This window comes from Chinchilla lanigera, unplaced genomic scaffold (genome assembly GCF_000276665.1).
Source record: "Chinchilla lanigera isolate Chin_1 unplaced genomic scaffold, ChiLan1.0 scaffold00057, whole genome shotgun sequence".
NCBI classification, from domain to species: domain Eukaryota; kingdom Metazoa; phylum Chordata; class Mammalia; order Rodentia; family Chinchillidae; genus Chinchilla; species Chinchilla lanigera.
In genome coordinates this window covers 9,471,710-9,491,539 of record NW_004955458.1, presented here as the reverse complement: position 1 = coordinate 9,491,539, position 19,830 = coordinate 9,471,710, and the positions used below count along the sequence as shown (strand labels likewise).

General features: G+C 35.2%; 1 protein-coding gene across 1 annotated transcript in view; it reads right to left on the bottom strand.

The window, feature by feature from the left end:
* Usp15 (ubiquitin specific peptidase 15) overlaps window positions 1-19,830 on the bottom strand; it is a gene marked incomplete at its 5' end in the record, with an annotated part of 93,009 nt that overhangs the window by 42,114 nt on the left and 31,065 nt on the right. The window contains 2 exon segments of the mRNA XM_013520992.1: window positions 5,502-5,646; window positions 11,037-11,123. Of these exon segments, the coding sequence (XP_013376446.1) occupies window positions 5,502-5,646; window positions 11,037-11,123 (232 nt within the window).

Genomic DNA, 19,830 nt, shown 5'->3' with positions numbered 1-19,830 from the left:
TATCAGTACCCTGCTGAGAAAGAGAACTGCTCTAAGGTAAGGAAGGCTACATCTATTATTTTGTTCTTTTTACTAAAATGGAAAGGAGGCCTGGTTAAGTTTTCATCTGGTAGGTGACTCCATACATTTCTGATGATAAGTTACCCTTCAAGTATTGGGACATAATGGGGAAGGAACTCAAAAAACAGAGTTCAATATCTGTCCTGGAAAGTGTGAATTTTTACTTAGCCACATTTTCACTGTATCAGAAGAAGTTATTTTCTTCAAAATCCTAAATTATCCCTTAAATTGTCATGTGTCTTAAAGGTAAAGCCTTTTTTGATGTTTCCAGTTCTTAAGGTAAGGGCAGGAAAACATTAAATCATATTCTAAGTTACAAAGTAAGGGAAAAGAAATAATAGCTTTAGTAATATTTTCACTGTCTTACAGTGTAATAAAGATCTAGTTCCTTCCTTCCTTCCTTGTTGATACTGGAAATCAAACTCAGGCCCTTGTGCTTGCCAGGCAGGCACTGTGCCACTGAGCTATCTCCCTGGCCCAAGATGTAGTTTCTTTAAAGAAAGTTACTTCTGTATAGAATTACGGATTCTCTTAGGTCTTTAAAGGAACTTAAAACCTTCTACTTAACATTTTCTGAATTTGTGCAATACATTTTTTTCCTAACTCAACAGAGCACTGAAAAAAGTTGACTTAAAAATGCTTGGAATCTCAACTCATTTTATATTTTATGACATGAATAACGAACAAGTCTTTGATTATTATCTTCTTTTCAATGACTTCCTAGAATCTATTTAAGGAGCCCTATTATGTCCAAATAAAGAGTTTGAAAACAACCATCTTACTCTGTGCTGCTTTCCAGTGGAAAAGACCCATCATCCCCTGCTTCAAATCCATCTGAAGAGTTGCTTCTTCCAGGAAGCCAATCATGAGCCTCCTAGGTAGGCCTTGACAATGAAAAAGACAAGGGTTGGAGTGCTCCTCAATCTACTGAGCTAACGCTAATCAAAATTATCTCCAACAATGCAAATTGTAAAAGTGGTCAGACTCTGGATGTACTAATTGTAGGGCACTAGTAATAGACGTAGGGCACTGAAAAATTCTTTTGTTACATTATTTGTTCCACTAGGATGCAATAGTACAGTAGAAGCCTTGAATCGTAACTACCCAGGAAGCTAAGGCCAGAGATAGCCTGAATTGAAGAATACTGAACTTCAGATACCCTGCAGACTGAATGCATTTACACAGTTCTACTTTATTACACTACACTCCTTGCGTATCAGGTTGAGTCAAAAAAGCTAAACTGGCACAATTCAGAATGGAGCAGCTGATAAATACAGAGTCTAATAACACTAAGTAAAATAGAAAAGCTCACTCAATTCGGCATCCACTAGGTCCAAAGTGGAATAAAAGTTAGGAAGAGTATACAGGGGTCATGGAAGACAAAATCTTTGCAGAGTCACTCTGTTTAACTCTTTTGGGGAAAAAAAAGTATTAGCCTAATACTCATTCAGTACTCATGATGTGCCAGTCACCATTCTGTTCTATTCATCAATTCACTTCTCACATATGGGTACTACTACTTTCTCATCATCTGACGAATAAAATGAGTTGTGGAAATAACTTGTCTAGGGTAGCACAAGGATTGAACAGGATAACCATGTTTTTAATCCAGGTAGAATACCTCCAACGATGTGCTCCTAACCAATATAATTAGTATTTTATGTGGTTTTTCTTTCTTTTTAGCCAGGCTCTTATGTTCAAACTGTTTGCCAGAGTCCTGGGAGTCTGTGAGAATGTTTCTTGGGTCATTAAGGAGAATAAAGAAAAGCAGACTGGGTCCTGGGACCTCCACCCAACCGAAGCAATTTACTACCTCTGTTTACATATTGATAATGCAACTAAAAGTTGTACCAAAAAAGGAAATGTTTTAATGTTAAAAAGCAGAAAGTTTAAAAATTACAATATCTGGACTATAATACTCATAAAGGTCAGATATTCCCAAAATGTATCACATACATTTGGCATTAAATAAATATTAACTCAATAGTACACTCTAGGAAAAGCTAATATGCATACCATTACATTAAAGAAAGTTCTGGGTATAAGTATCATGAAACACTGACAACAATGTTAAATAATACTCAGCCTGGGTGATCAAAAGATTGCACTATCTCAAGGCTACTGATGAGCCATTCACACAACAAAACTGGTACGCTTTCCACATGGTTTTTGTAGCTACATCAATAATTTTACCACCTGATGTGCTAAAATGACCACTCATATTTTTTAAGAACACTGAATTAAATTTTAAAAGTTTACATTAAAAGTCATTATAGGGGGTTGGGGATTTAGCTCAGCGGCACAGCACCTGCCTGGCAAGCGCAAGGTGGTGAGTTCAATTCCCGTTACCGGGGGTGGGGTGGGGGTGGGGGGGGAATAGTTACTGTAAGTATAAATGTTCTTTTATAATAATTTTGGAAGGTAATGAATTGCTCTCAATTTTAAATAAGTTATTTGAAAACTAAAAAAAATAACTGAAAATAAGATCTGGAAAAAGTCATTTAAGAATCCACTGTTTGAGTTATCTATTGCTCTTTTCATCCGTGGTCTTCCAAACTTAAATAAATGCCCATGAAACCAAGGAGTAAAAATTACTGAGACCACTTGTTTCTGATTTGTGTTTTCTGAGACAGGGTCTTGCCAAGTACTCCAGGACAGCCTTGAACTTGCTATGAGGCCAAGCTGGCCTAAACTCACAACTTCCTGCCTCAGCCTCCTGGGTGCTGGGATTATGGGCATGTGCCGCCGTGCCCGGCCTACCATCACCATTTTGTATTCCTTCTTACAGTGAATTTTCAGCTTGAAGCTGACATATGAATTAACTGAAAACCATAGAAATTTTAAGCAAATAAAATTCTCCCTTTGCCAATTTTGGATTGTATTAAAGACCAAAAGCAGCAAAAGGAAAATTCATTTTTTTTTCTCTAACATGTATGAATAGGTTTACTTTAGAGAAAGTATAGTTTCCAGTTAAATTAAAATAGAGACAAGAACTAGTATCTTTTGCTTAAAATACTGTTGAAATTTTAATCAAAAAATGTTACAATTATCGGTACTACCATAAAATTTCAAACCATCACCCTCATAGCTCAGGTGAAAGGGAATAGAAAGAATCAGTGATATGTCTACCAACTTACTGAAACGAAGCAGCTTTTAATAGAAACTTAAGTGAGTAAAATATTTCTCATACCTTAAACATAAGAATGGCAAAAAAATGCCAAGTCTAGCTCAATTTAAATTGGCTAGATGATTTCATTTTACTACCCACTTTGACAGACTGCAGTTAATTAAATGGAGATAATACTGAGATTACATTAAAGGCATAGCAAACTAGAACGCAATATTGCTTTAGAAGAAATTTAGTCTGAATGCTGGCCAGAGCCTCTCACAAATGATTAGCCTGAATACTAATTCTTGTTCTCTCCTAAAATATTTTAGCCAGGTGTGGTGGCGCATCGCTATAATCCCAGCACTGGACAGGCTCAGGCAGGAGGACTGCTGGGAGTTTTGAGGCCAGCCCAGGCTACAAAGTAAGTTCAAGGCCAACCTGAACTGCATAGTGAAACTCTGTCTCAAAACTGTCCCCCTCAAAAAACCTAATGTCTAAAGTGTTAAAATACTATATTTCCTTAATCTTTATGAAAAAGCACCACAATCTATACTAGACTATTAAAACAAAATATTCAAGCTAATACCAAGTCTCAAGAACCAAAGTAATTTTAGCAGTACAAGGTTAAAGAATTATATAAAAGTTGTAGGACTTGAAAGCCACAGAGAGGGTTTTTTGCTGGGTCTGGAAGCGCACGCCTGTAATCCCAGCTAGTCAGGAGGCTAAGGCAGGCGGATTACAAGTTGGAGATCAGCCTGGGCAACAGAGTGAGGCCTTGTCTCAAACGAAATTTTAAAATGGCGAGAAGGAGGTAAGGGGAATGGAGCTGTAGCTCAGCAGCAGAGTACTTCCCTACCCGCATGAGGCCCTGCAAAAGGGTTTAGTGGTAATGGTGTCATCACCATTTATGTAGAACATTCTCCAGAGATGCTATAAAAGAGCATTTTTAGTAATCAAGGAGATATGCAAACCAAATTACAATTTATCTCTCCTATTCCTATCTCTGAAAGCTATTATTTTACTTTGCTATTTAAAGAATTATCAGGAAAATACACCTTGGTTTACTCTCTTCATATTGGCTGTCTCTCCTTGCAGGGAAAATAAAACTAACTATCACTAGAAAAACAGAAAAATAGTTTTGAGTGAAGTAATTCACATTAAAGTATGAACTGCACTACTCTTTCACAGAAAATCTGAAGAAGAACTGCTCACCCATACTGTAGCATGTGCTTGAGTAGACAGGCTATCCCATGGTCCAAGAAATCAGGTGTCTATTAAGTATCTCCCTCTGCAAGTTTCTAAGACTGCCAACTCGTGGCCAAGAGAGTTACGATAGTGAAATTTTAATTCGCCAAGAATGCTGTAAAAGTAATCGTTAACTTAGGAGGTAGCTAGCTTAGTGACTGCGCACAGAAAGATTCCCTCAGAGCAGCAGGTAACAGAGTCATCCCCTGGAACCGAGTCCTGCGAAGTGTGACAAGGTCACCGGCCCCTACTCTGCGTTTACTGTGTGACTCCGCAGGACGCCTCCCGTGCCACGGAGTTCAGCGGTAAACACGAGACCAAGACTCAGATTCCAGACTAACATTTGTAATTCTTAAAAACACGAAAAAAGGTTAAGAAGTCAACCAAGAGGTCAACCATTAATTCCTGCTTTTTAGACATAAAATTTTATCTATGCAAGAAGAATGAAATAACCAGGTCTAGTTACACACGGAGTGCCAGTGATATTAAAATATGTAATTTCCCATTACATGAGAATCAAAGACATAAATATTTAACAAATTAATACCGTAAACACCAGCAATAAAGAAGAGGTAAGCTCCATGGAGGGAAATGGAGGAAAAGGGCAATGAGCTCTTCTATCCCCAAATTAAAAGATCTTGAAGGGCAAGTGATTTGTTAAAATACGAGTAGAAAAGATTCACGTAATTTCAAAAAAATTTCCCGCTTTCTTAGGCTTAGTTTCCCATTAAGGTTAAGAGAAAAACACCCCAAAACAAGAGACTTCTAATGAGTGAAGGAGTGCCCAAGCTCGTGTTTCCCCGCTTCTTCTTTGGAAGCCTAAGTGCTGTGTTCAGGATCACATTCTTTCATGAAGCAGATATTTAATCTCATCTGTAATACACCAATCCCATGCTACCTAATTGAGGAATATGATAATAATATTCTGCCACCAGTCGTATAATTAATGAATGAGTCAAATGTGCATGCCTAAATTTCCCATGAAAATATAAACTCTCAGAACATACACAACACTCACATTCTGACAGTATTCCTGTATTACTCAATGATTTCTATGAAGTATGATTTTCACTTTGTAAAGACCTACCTGAATAGCTGAGTTCATGAAACACGTATTTCCCAAGTTACTTAGGCCACAAAGGCCTGGCTGTTCATTGTTTCTTCCAGGTTCTGAATAATCATAGTTCTTATAAGCAGTATATGATGGGAGACAATAATTTGAGTTTTTCACACTGGAAGAAAAATAATATTTTTCAAAATGCAGCCAGCTATGTTACAATATAATGAACATATTACATTAAGCCTATTTATGAGACTGGTGGTTAATCAATAAATTTCTTTCATAAAATACTTAGCTCAAGTACTTTTGAAGCCACGATTCTCAAGTTAAATAACCTCCTTATTATGGTTCTGCTTCTCCACTTAATTGTCCTGATATCACACAGGACATCGACCAAGGCAAACCACTAATGTATCTCCCTACCCTTGATAAACTGGAGCAGCATCATAGCTTGCCTCATTCTTCCCTGCTTCATCATATTTAAAACATTCAGATTTTAAACACCACCCACAGCAGTGAATCATCTTATTTATGTCCCTTTTGTATCCTGCTACCGCAACAGAGAACAGTACGAACAGGAAGACTTGTGCTTTAGTTACAGGTAAGGGCCGAGATTTCCAAGGCCACTGTGATATCATTGTTCTAATGCACTGAAGATTCTATTTGGGGTTTCTGTCTAGCCTAACTCTAGTATTCAGAGTCAGAGAAAAGGGCTGGTGATCAGGAACACAAAAGTGATTCTGAGCAAGTACATTTCAGTATTATGTGCTACTGCTTCTGGTTCATTAGAATAAAACAGTTTATTTAATTAGGTAAATATAAACTTGGAATAATGCTACCAGAATAATAAATGTCAACCTTAACTCTATAATGTAAAATTTTAAAAACCAAGGCAATTCAATATAAAGTCAATAATCTAAGTTAAATTGTACCTCTTCCCTGTTACACATAACAAAGAATAATTCTGTAAAAAGGACGAATTCTTCCTTAATTTTTAAAAAGCTATTTTATAAAATATTTATAGTGAATATCTTGGACATAATTAAAAAACACTACTTTTAGTCATAATTTTTCCCCATTAGCACAAACCTAGTGAATTAAAGACTGAGAATTAAAGTTGTCTGCTTAAGCAAGTGACATAAATAAAACAGAATTTTATAAATAAACATGAATCAACTCAATCTGGGTTGGCTACACTAGAATTACTGTATTTAAAAATAATTTTTTCTGATAGCTTTAAATACTTCATTTTAGTATTCTACGTGCTCACTATGTTAATAATTTAAGTGAACTATATTGTATTACTGCCTATTTAACAAAACCTTTAGTAAACACGCATACACACACCCAAACCAAACAAATACCATATTAAACCAAAATCAAAATTATCCACGCAATGTTCGTCTATTGATATTTTTGTATTTTTTCAGAACCAATCCCGCCTCCACAAACAAATTTTCTGACTCTCACAAAATAATAATACCCTGAAATAAAAAAAAAATAATGGCCCTTACGAAATGCAACCTTGATCAATTCAAATTCAGAACTGCTAGATTTGTAGTTATTTGTTTTACACTTAAGAACAAAAAGTTCTTAAATTAATATTAACAATGCTAAAAATCAGTCTTCTGTAAATTCAATCTATGGACTATATTTTCCATATATTACAGAGAAGAAAATTATAAATATAAACTTGCAAAATTATAACAAAATTTAAGTAGCTTGAGCACGTAGGGAAAGCATGCCTTAATATATGGCCCATGCCTACACACACACACAACACCCACGTGCACTCAAGACTAAAGCACATTTATATATGCTCATTCCAAGAGTATACATTCAGGTATTTTTCTCCCCACACATAACACAAACGGATGCTGCAAGTTCTACTCTTCTTTGTAGCAACATGATGAAATCTGATTAGTTAGGAACTGCTATTTACTGAGAACAAACAACAACACAAAAAACTTATTTGCAAAGTAGTTCTGGTTTTGTTTTTAAAATCTGGATCCTTCAAGGGTATCTGTATTTCGGCTTAAATAACAGGGAATGTATAAAGCTTGCTCAAAGAATGAGATGCTCAATGATCATAATGGAAACCAATGGATTTCAATATACTTTAACATTCTCTCAATTGGTCATCTGAAGTCCACATTATGTGCACTTTACAGCATAAAGTCTGTCGCGGGAAATGCCCAAATTAACCAGTTGTTTATATACTTCAACAAGATATATGGAAACTGAGGCCACAAAGAAAGCATCTATTATCTTTCATGACTATGTCTTATTTTTTCCAAAAGATCTTAAGTTAATCATTATCTTTTAAGTTTATGCAATGTTGCAAAAATTGATTTACAGAAATATTAATGGAATTTTCATATTTTGCTACATTAATTCTGATCAATCTTTAATGAAAATATATTAAAAAGTATAACAACATTTTTGTAAAATAAAATCTATAAAAAGTTTAGACCGACTTTTCAATTAGTGCTGACATTTCATATCATATATAATTTAATCTTAATAACTATAATTATGTTCACTGTGTAGGTAGTGAAATGATACTTTCAGCTAATTTATCAGAGCTAGACTAGCTCTAGCAGTCTCCAAAATCCACAGTTTCTGTTGGGGACTTAACCTCAGAGAGAATCATTTCCATTTGATATGAAAGAGGTTTAAGTGAGTTAGCAGAAAAATAGAACTGTGCTCTGATACATGTCATGCCAAAATCCAGACAATAAACACGTCATTGCAAATGTAAGTATAATAGAAATAAGCAGGTAATAAAACTATCATAAGGAACGTGGGATACATTAAAAATGTACTTTACATCTGAGGCAAAGCAAATACTCTATGGACTAACACTAAAATTACTACATGATGAAAAGAAACTACATTCCAGCAACAGACACTTCATAATATTAGTTTTAATAAAAACTCTATTGAACGTAAAGAATTCCAAGTATATTTTGTTATCTTTATAACAATATTATTTCGGAAATGAAAATTTCCAGAACAGTAACACTGTAGGAAGGTTCAAGTCTTGGATTTATGAATATATTTCATTTAAGCTTTTGCATTATAGTTAATAAATATTTTGTACTTGTAGAATATTTTCACATGTAAAAATGTTCTTAATCTAAAAAAGGTCATTACCTATTACATACTTTTAAAGAAACTATTCTATTTCTATCTGAAGTCTTTAGCTGCTACTTATTTCCACAACCAGAACAAAAGTTTTAAAAACAGATTATATATAGCTGTTTAAATAAATACTGTATATTAATTCAAGTTTTTAAAAGTAAAAACAAAAGAAAAGCTTTCTTCTGTTTTATGAACGCTTAAGTTCTGTTCCTTACTAAGGAAGATCAGATATAATACGTACTTTTAAGTTTAAAATGGTCACAGCATGGTGGTACCTCAGCAGGTAGTCACTGTTACAACTTCTACTATGACAAAGTGTTTGGTGTCTAAATCCCACAAATGTAAAAGTTGCTAAATGTATAATCTAGTCAGAGAAGTAAGAGTAAGCTTGTTCTAAAACTTAGGAAAAACTCCAATTCCTCTCAGTAGTTTCTCCAGGAAGTCTGAGATGAGATTGTACTGTAATGGCTTTGTTGCAAAGGCGGAAGAAAAATGACAAAACCAGAAGCACAGCAGACCACAGGTAAGATGGTGACTCCAAACAAAGTGAATCTATATTCAATCGTTTAAGTGCAAAGTTAAAGATCTCTCCAAAGAGTGACTATGAATACATGATATACCTGTCAAAGAATTATTTCACAGCAGCTATGGGAGCCACCTGCAACTGGTAGAAACACAAGTACTATTTTATCTTCTCTACAAAAAAACTTTTAATTTTATAAGATGATACTTCTTTTCACTCTCTTTTGCCTGTGAATATGTATTTTTAAATAGAAGTAAAAGTACCAGAACTCTGGATACTCACAGTGCCTTCACTATTGTACCTATCACCCAGTGTGACCGTGTAACGCTAATACACAAGTACACATATCTTTATAAAGTACTAAAGAAAGGGTGTGAACATTTTAAAATATGCTTGATTCATACTGACAAGCTCTTTTCTGGAAAAGCTATACTAGTACTCCAACTACTCAAAGAGAATCCTCTTATGAACTGATATTTTGGAGTTTAAATTTTCCCAGTTTGACTGAGATGGGAAAATGGATGGAGCTTTTCATAGTTTTAAATCTTGTGGATTTCACTTATAATGTTTATCTTACATTTAATTCCTTTTTATTACCAAGTTGTATCATTTATCCATTTTCAAATTGTCTTTAAAAAAAGTCTCACTAATTTTTACGAGGTAGATACGTGTCTTTTTAAAAAAGATCTCTTGTAGCAAGTACTTCTTCATTTATTTGACTCTTATAGACCTGAGAACTATCCTGGGCTTCCTAAGAAGAGCCCCTCTAGCGTGCTCTCATCTTCTCGTCGGTGCCCCCGGCCGCCTGCCCACCCTGCGTCGGCCTCGGTGCTCCCCGACCGCCGTGAAGTCTCTTTCACGTGCCGGCCACCTCTGTGCCGTCCGATCCCACCAATCTACATCCTTGTCAGTACTACGCTGTCTAAATTCTTGTATCTTAAAAACATATTTTAGCATTTAGTAGAATTACTGCTTTCTCATTATTTTTCTTTTCTAAAATTCTTTTAGCTATTATCATCTATCTATAATCCAAGCGTTTATTAGAATCATTTTATCAAATCTCCCTCAAAGATATGAATTTGAAAGACAAATTTAATCTATAAATTAATTACTGGTATTTAAAAGGCTATTTCAGAGACCACTTTAGCCTTTTGAATTTACTCACGGGGAAAATCAAATGCCATTTATAAACTGGACAAATGACATGAACACAAGGTACATACCCTTGAAATAAAAAGATAATCATCTCTGGATAAAATTCCCTATAAATTCATTAGGTTAATAAACATGCTAATTTTCAAGTTGATACACTCACAGTTAGATGTTATAGGAAAGCCCAAATGACTTTCAAACTTTTTTTTACAACAATATAGCACACACTGTTACAGAACTTCTATAAATTTCAAGACTGTAATTTTTATTTATTACAGGGTGAAGGAACTCTAGACCTCTTTAAGAGAAACTGCCCTTTTCATAAACGTAAAAATTTGTGTGTGCTTTCCAGTGGAGGTTCATTATACAGAAGGTAAAAAAACAAAAAACAAACAAAAAAAACTATTATAGGTCATTATGTACTCAGTTCAAAATGACATCTGAAGCCTATACTTGTCCTGCAAAACTGAGTTCTAAACGTTTTTCTTTATCAAATAACTAGCATTTAGAATGTACAACTCTGAAGCTGCTTTCTCTCAGTAAACTCTTATCTGTACTAAATCAAGAATAGTTTATAATTACATTTTCTTATGAAGTTACTGATGGAAGAACTGACCAGTAGTTTAAAAGAAAACCAATTTTAACGCGTTAGACTTTTATCCTAAATTTTAGATACATGAGACTTTCTGCAATCACAATAGGCCGATCAGTTAAACAAAGAGCTTTTAAGATTCAGTGCTTACTTTCTGTTGTTGATGTTGTTATAATTATTTGATAGAGATGAAGGAGAGATCTTTGGTAAAGCTGAAAAATTGGATGCACCTGGGGACCTTTAAAAATATGAAAATGTTAAATTAGATAAAAAATGAATTCTGAAATTAATTATGAAATAAAGAAAAGAACTAACAGATGACAATGTTTTTAGTAAATGAATGCTGGAAACAGATTTATGAGCAAAATTATATATTCTGTGGTTTTCAATTCCCAATTTTTTAAAAAATATAACAGTATATAAGGGATCTATTTTCAAATAAAATTTATCAAGTTACATATGCAACTTGCTATTACTCCTACAAATCTGTAACTCTATATACCCACTTCTGACGTATAGTAACAGTTAAGACTTTACTACTGATTTCCATGAATTAATGGAATAAAATATTCCACTATTTCTTGATGGGCATGATGGCATACTAAGGACATATGACACTGACACAGAGAGAAGAGAATATTACCAGTTTGTAAAATTACAGGGGAATAGAACAGTTTAAGAGAATTCCAAACATAATCCCTACAAGTAATACTAGGCCAAAATTACCTCTCGACAGACTAAAAGGACATAAATCTATGTAACACAGACCTCACTAATTCAGGATCTTTTTTGGAAAAACATCTCATTATTGGCTTTTAATTAATATATGAATTTAAAGGCATCGTTTATAATAAAAACCTACTATGTAGAAATGGGTAAAGTACTTAAAGGCCTCTAAAATAATTAATTTCTCTTGTGCTTTTGTAAATAATTTTAACTTACGAGGCAACATCTAGCCCACAGGCTGTAAAAAGTTATGTTTTGGTCAAGGAACTAAGTCATTACAAATTCTAAATTAGTGAGGCACAAAGTGACTTGTTTTTAATAATTATTTTGTTTACTTGGGTGCTAATAAGCAGTGAAATAGTCAAGAGGCAAAAAAAGAATAAACTACAAAACCTACTTTTAGGTAATTTGGACTTAAATGTTTTCTTCCTCTCTCTCTGAACACATACATATACACATGCATTATGCAAATAAATGGTGAATAATAACATTTCCTACAAAGGAAAACAGGTCAACTTTGGAGGTTTCACATATTATTGGTAAGATTTTCCTTCTTTCTGAAGAAGGTTCTTTAGCAGATGAAAGTTCTTTATTGATAAAGACAGACTTTCTTTTAGGTGCCTTTCTGACAAAAATGTCTTTAAAAAGGCAAATTTTATTGTACTAAGTTAAAACAATACAATCTTGTCTAAGCAGAAATTGATGTGGAGAATGTATTTTAAAATTAATTTTAATAATCCTATTATTTTCAGGCAACTGTTTCAAAACATTGATAGAAATAAAAATATCTGATATTTTTGCCTCCACATTATGACTTTTTAACTAGAAAAAAACCCTAAAGTGGTTAGAAACTCAGGCTTAATTCATTAAGGAAATTTGATTTTCAAACTATGACTCATCACAACTTTTTAGGAATACATATATATATAAACTCAAATGTTTCCTTCTACCTGACTTACTGTAAAAATTACCCAAATAAAAATATCTTACTTCATCTAACAGAGTGGCTCACACACGTATGTGTGTATACTTTGTGCCTTGTTGCCTATCCATTAACAAATCCACCGATGGACTATATTAAAAGCAAAACAATAAAATACAGAGTTAATATGTATTTTGATAGTGGTTTCTAAGGAACTCATTGAAACACTCAAGCATTTTATTAAATAATTACTATACTCCTCACTCTTGGAAAATACTAGAAATATTGATGTGAAACAGCTTACAATCTAATGAGGAAAAATGACAAGTAAAATGACTACAAAGCAATATATACGCTGTAACAGAGTTTTAATACACAATTTTGTACGTATGAGATGAGGTGATTTAAAGCGACATGCCGTTAGAGGAGCAGGTGGGAACCAGGAGTGTTCCAAGTAGAAATAACAACGTGTAAATGTGTGGGGCTGTAAAAACTATAAGGCTAAACTATAATAGTAAAAACTATTCAGGGAATCACTAGAAAATTCAGTTTGGCTGGAAGAGTAGGAAATATGTAGTGACAGAAAACAGCAGTAATGCAGGCATGACAATACAGGGTCTTTCTTTTATCGTTAAATAAACCTGGATTTTATCCAATTGTGCTGGGGTATATTGAAAGAGTTTAACTAGGGTGTCAACAGAATCAGATTTACATTCTAAGAAGATAACTCTAGGAGGACAAAACAAATGTAAAGCTGGGAAACGGGAGATTATAATCAAATCTGTCAGTGCTTAAATTAAGAAAACGGAGTGGGCAGGGGCAATTTTGATGTTTAAAAGGTAGTTCTCAAAGTACAGTCCATGGACACCGGGGGTCTCTGAGACTCTTTCATAGTACCTGTGCTAAAATTACTTGCGTAATTCTACCAAGGTATTACTTCAATGTTATTTCACAGCTTTTACCGGACGACTATTTTAACTGACAGCGCAGACGCAGGAGTAGACAGAACGGCAAGTACAGTCTCCTCGGTCAAAGCAGTGGCAGGCTACCAGTACGCCACGACTCCACAGTACCAAGTTTCACTTAAGAGCACGATTTTGGAGAAACGGAAATTACTGATTCTGTTACATCCTGATCCTTAATTTCTTGGTAACGTTCTGAGAAGTGGGACAGTGCCTAAAGCGCGTGCGCTACGTACAGAAGTACCACAGCGCCATGAAGACGGCTTGTGGGAGCGCTCGAGCTGCAGGTGGGCTCTGTCCCTCTCTTCACCGTTCGTCCCCCCCTCAGCCCGGACAGTAAGTGCCTGTGGTTGTTGGTACTCGTTTATCTAGCAGTACACTCTCAGACATGAGCAAAGGGAGCCTACCGTGTCAGAGGACAACCAGCGGTCACGGCGCCACTAACAGAATTTCTGCGAAGCGCACTACCACCACGGGGCTCACAGATGCCCAGAGACCTTTTCCATAGAACTGATGTTTTAAAAAAGTGACTTAAAAATACTGTACTATGAAATGTACTCATTTTGGAAAATATGTTTAACTCAGAATCAGTATTTTTCAAATGATCAAAATGGGTAAAGCTAAATATGGAATATTTTAATGTAAAAGTACAAAAAAACTCACTGTATGTTTTAGGTCCCACAGTGCAATTAACCTTTAAGACAAATCACCATTAGTCATGTTTTTATGTATCAATTACGTGAAAACACAACATATTACAACAAACTGAAGCAGCAGATATATAAAAAATCTAGCTATCTCCTATTCAGCCAAAAATTACAGCAAATTGCTGCCCCCACCCAAAACAGGAAGAAAGAAAGAAATAACAGTACTCAGTAGGGGGTTTTTGGGTAGTTACTTTTGATAAAAGTATTTATTTCAAAATATAATGGTTCAGAATTCCTACTTATAAATACTGTAAATTTTCATTTTAACTTAAAATATGATAAACACTGAAATAATTAAAATAAACACAAGTTCTCTGAGACAGGAATGATTTTTAAGAATGTAATGGGGTATTGATAGCAAAATGCCTGAAAACTTCAGGTTCAGCAGGCAGAATCTGCAAGACTTGCTGATTAATTAGCCAAGAGAAGTGAGGATGTACGAGGAACTGAGAATGGCTGAGAGGATACCTGAATCAGCAACTATGTGGAATGGATTCCGTTTCGGGTGAGAGCCTGAGAGATGGAGTAAAAAGGCTCTGTTTAATATGACACGGTGAGTCATACACAGTACTTAAGAAAAACCTGCAGTTAGGTAGGTGGCATATTTGTTTAACTTCAGGCTGTGGGGAGGATTACATACAGCCTACTACCTGACTGCAAGCACGCATTACGGAACGAAATAAGGTCTTCAGATAAACCTGTGCATTATGAATGCATTTCGAGTGTGAGCACGGCTGCTGCGCGTACAGTCGGTGGCGCTGTGCGCCGCACCTCGTCAGGGCAAGCCCCTTACTCATGTGTAACACGAATGACGCGCCCAGAGCTGTGCTCTACCCACACCACCAAACGCGGCGGCGACCCTGACGAGGGAGAGAGCCGGAAAGACGGAGGGCTGGTCAGAGAAGTGGGAACAATCCTTGAAAAAGATGGTATCACAGATTCAAATTTGGAGACTCGATTTAGGAAATAGCTATCAAAAATAGGTATTCAGAAGAGAAATCAAACTAGGTGAAAAAAAGGACAAGATTGTGTTACATCATGAACTGGTGATAAGGAACAGCAGTACAGGCTTTTAAAAGTGGATGCCTAGAGTGAAAAGCTAAAACATGTCATCTGGAGGAAGTCAGTGGTTTTGTTTCTAAATATGGGTGAGACCTGTTTATGTTCCTAGGCAAAGGAAGATCAGAAAAGAAACAAACAAAAACCTCACGTTTGAAGTATGTGTGGGAGTATGCCGGGCCTAATGAGAGCAAAAGCCAAATCCGGGATACAGGTAAGAAGGGGCCCGCAGGGAGACTGTCCTTATCGCAAGGACGAGCGGTGAGCACGGATGTGGCCCACAGAGGACGACAGAGGACGATGATAACTTTAAAACGCTGCTACAGATCTTACTAACGAATGGCTATAGATCATTTATCTATCTGATTCCAACTTCTTTACTTTTTGGTTCTTTTAGACAGGGTCTTGCTAAGTAGTCCAGGCTGGCTCTGAACTCACTACATAGTCCAGGCTAGTCTCAAACTTGAGGTAATCCTCCTGCCTCAGCCTCCCAAGAGCTCAGATTACAGGCATGCACCACCACGCCTGGCTGATTCCAACTTCTCAACTAGATTACATGTAGCTCAGTGTAGCTAAAATTTGTGGAACTCAGGTCAGGTTATTTACCAGGTGACTAGTCAGCCTACAGATGATAATCAGAGTCCTTTAGTTCTCTTTCTGTGCTGTAACATAGGAATTACATTACTCATTCTCTATTTGCTTTCCAGACAGAAAAAGAACTACTTAGAACGTATGTATACCGAACGAGTAGCCAGCTACTTACCTAGAGTTAAGGTAATTTAAGCGTGGGACAAACCTACTTTTTGTCTTTGGCCAATTTGGGTTGGCTGTAACATAAAGCAGTGATTTACCTCTTGAATCAGAAAAAGGTAAAGGTATCAATTTAGCTTGAGTGGTTTAGAGAAAATTAAACCTTACTCTTGACAATTAAATGTAGTAGTATCTGAATTTCCCTAGGCTCAGTATGTTTCAACCAGAAGTGTGCAATTCATAGCTAAGTTGAGCTTATTTCAACTAAAAATTACAATTTGTTCTTGGTAAATTAACTGAGTATTTAACAGACAGATGGAAATCTAATACTGTAATACTGACCAACAAAAACACGAATCTGAATGCTGACATAGTGAAGCAATTACTGAAGACTTTTTACAGTGACTTTTAAATCTAACAAAAAACAACCCAATTTATAAAATCTAACTACTGTGTAGACAAAACATTACCTTAATAAAAATAAGAACAACTTTAAATTCTCTGCATTTCTAACAACCACTTTAAGACAAGATCTTTGAGAAAAAAATTGAGATTTCATAAAAATTAAACACTTTTGTTATTGTGAGATACAGACTAGCTCAGCTCAAGCAGCAGTCGTGTGGCTCCGGTGAGCTGGGAATGCACGAGGGGCTGAAAGACACGCGAAAGGACTTGTAAATCACTCCTTCTCATAATTTTATTTTTATTCTGACTACTGAACTTTATATGAAGTGTAACAAAACATTTCTTTTTAAAAATGAAATTACAGTCACTTCTTTGGCTATTATGAACCTCAACACCAAACTTGCTCCCCATTTTTATCTTACTTCATTAGAGAAATTGTGAAACATAAACAAATCATCATGCACCTAAGATCAGTAACTCAGCTTCCAAATTTAACATTCTACCATGCTTGTGTACTCTACGATCTTCTCAGACTCTGCTGCCCACCCTTGGTCTTTATTCTGAACTAGTTTAACATTAAGGCCAGAGTCCTACAACTTCACCTGTAGGTACTACGGCACGCAACCCTAACGGATTGAGGGATCGTTTTTGTTTTCATCACCACATGCCATCATCGGCCCTAATCTGATATCGAGTCTAGGTTCAGTTTTCCCCTATCTTGAATGCATATTTTTTCCTTTTAGTTGGTTAGTATGAATTATATTTGCATATCAATTTTAATAACTGTAAAGGCCCTACTGCTTCTACCAGTTACCTTCTTTTCTCTGATTTCATCCTATGCTGTGACTACGTTTATTTTCCATTTGTTCTGACTTCTGATCTGTTTACATAGTTAACCTTGACTTATATGTGTTACTATAAATTGCTCAAATCCTCTTTGGAACTATGGAAGAGAGAAAGGCAGTACGAATACAGGCTGACCAATCCTGATCTGGAAACCCCAATTCTAAAATGGTCTAAAATCTAACTTTTGACCACTGATGTCACTCAAAGAGTTTCAGATTTGGAGCTAATTTTGAAGTTTTGAATGAGGGATGCTCAACTTGTAAAGTCTGTGCAAATATTCCAAATTCTGGAAACATCTGAAATCTGAAACAGATTTCTGGTCCCAGGCATTTCAGATAGAGGCTATTTAACCTGTAATTATTTTAGGTACTTATGAATATGGAACATCTATATGAAAACTGTACACTTAAATTACATTCATTTATACCTGCCCTATGCTATCTAACTTTACTCATGTCAATTAAATTTAGATACGGCTTTTAAATTTTGACTTTAAAATTAGCTAATCCGGATTGTGACCATATACTCTGATAAAACTTTGAAACCTACTATTGGGTTATATGTTTGTCTTTCCACAACAGAAAGAACAGAAAGGTAGAAGTTGTAGATGTAGAAAAAAAATCTGTTTAATTTACATGCATTTTCAGGATTCCAAAGGAAAATCTGTACACACATTTAAGATCTTAATATTAAATCAAGTAACTTGTAAGAATAAAATTACAAGGTAGAATGCGTCTGTGCGTGCAAAAACATTAACAACAAAAACAGCAGTTTTTTGGTAAATAGTTCACAGGAACTTTATCCTAATATTACCACAATCCTTTTGTCACTAGGTGACAAACACCAGGAAAGGATGTACAGATTTAAATCACTAACACATTTAGAAAGTAGATTCTTTCTCCAGGAATTCTGCATCTCTAACCAAGCCCCACTTTTAAATAATCATATAAATTTCATAATGCCCTATATCAGTTTCATTTTCTGATACTCTCCACCTCCTTTTCCAGCCCTGTCATGCTGTTTAGCTACTACAAGCTAGTTTAAACAATGGTCTTTGCTTTTCAAGAACACGGACCTCTGTTCTCTGTCCCTCCCATCTCTGCACCATTTAGCACTGCTGACCATTCCCTTTCTTGCAGAAGCTCTTTTCATTGGCTTGGATCACCAAAGCAGTCCAAGTGTTTCTGAAGCTTCATGGTTATTCTGTTTGATTCTGTTGTTTTATATCATTACTTGGGAATACTGTTTCAGATTTAGCATTTTGTTCTCCACACTTCTGATTAGATAATTTAAATACAGTTTTCCTCCCATTTCTACAAATATGACTCTATGCCTATAGTTCTCGTAACTGTCCCAACTGTACTTCCCTATCCTTAACTCCTAGGTACTTCTGTTTGGCTGTTCCATGGTGTCACACTTCAAATCCTCAGAAAGAGCCACTCCATGTCTGTGTCTTAATGAGAACAGTAACAAAAACAGAGAGCTAGAAAGCTGCATTACTATTTCTTAAAATGAAATCAACTCTGTATGTACAATACGTACTTGAATAATTGTTAATTAAGTAAGTCCTTGCATCATTTCTGAGCCCAATTATCTATGCAGTTGTATATGTAAAGTGGATTTAATTATGCTTCAAAAGATTCTAAAGAAATGTTTCCTACAGATGGTGTACAGAAAAGCAGAATAATGCAGACGCTTACTATATGTCTCAACAAAAAAGGAGTGTGCAATGGTTTTATTTATGAAGTGCTTCTTCTCTACAAGCAGAGCACCCAGGGACAGAACACTGTAAAAATATGACCACACTTGATTAAGTTTATACTTAGAGACTGAGTCACCAATTTGAAATTGTGTTAGTCAGAACATCACAAATGGAGAGGAATAATGTATCAGTAAGACTTTTTGGCACAGTTTCCTATCGGATTTTTTTCTCACTCATTTATCTGGCTAATAGCAAATTCTTCCTTGGATGTTTTCTAGTCTGTGAGAACAGCTTTTTCAGAATTACTGGTTAAGTTCTTTTCATCAAATACCTAAACACAAATCTTTTGTTAATAGTTTTTTTTTGAGAATTAATGAAAATGAATGAATTAAATTACATAGTAATACTACCCTAACAAGAGATAATTTTTACTTATTTCAGAAAAACAAAAAATCACCTATTTTCTTTGTACAATGTTAACTTCAAAGGTATCCTTTGAAATAATTATACTTATATGAAATAATATAAAGTATAATACAGTCAAAATTCAATGAAATTATGATCAAGGAATAAGGTAGAAACTTTAAATTCCCTGGTAAGGTAAAAGGTAACCTACCAATACAGGTTTCTTTGTCAGGAACCTCACCAGGCTTCTAAAATTATTCTACTTTAAAATCACTGTTCAGAAATATAAAATTTAACTAGTCACATATCTCCAACAAAATATTTAAGACTATTTACTTAATGGTAACACTCTTGGACAATAAATGGTCAAATTTAACATACTAAAAAGCAGAACTTTGAGGAAAACTTTTTCTAAAGTATCATTAGAAAAGACCACATTGGGGCTGGGGATTTAGCTCAGC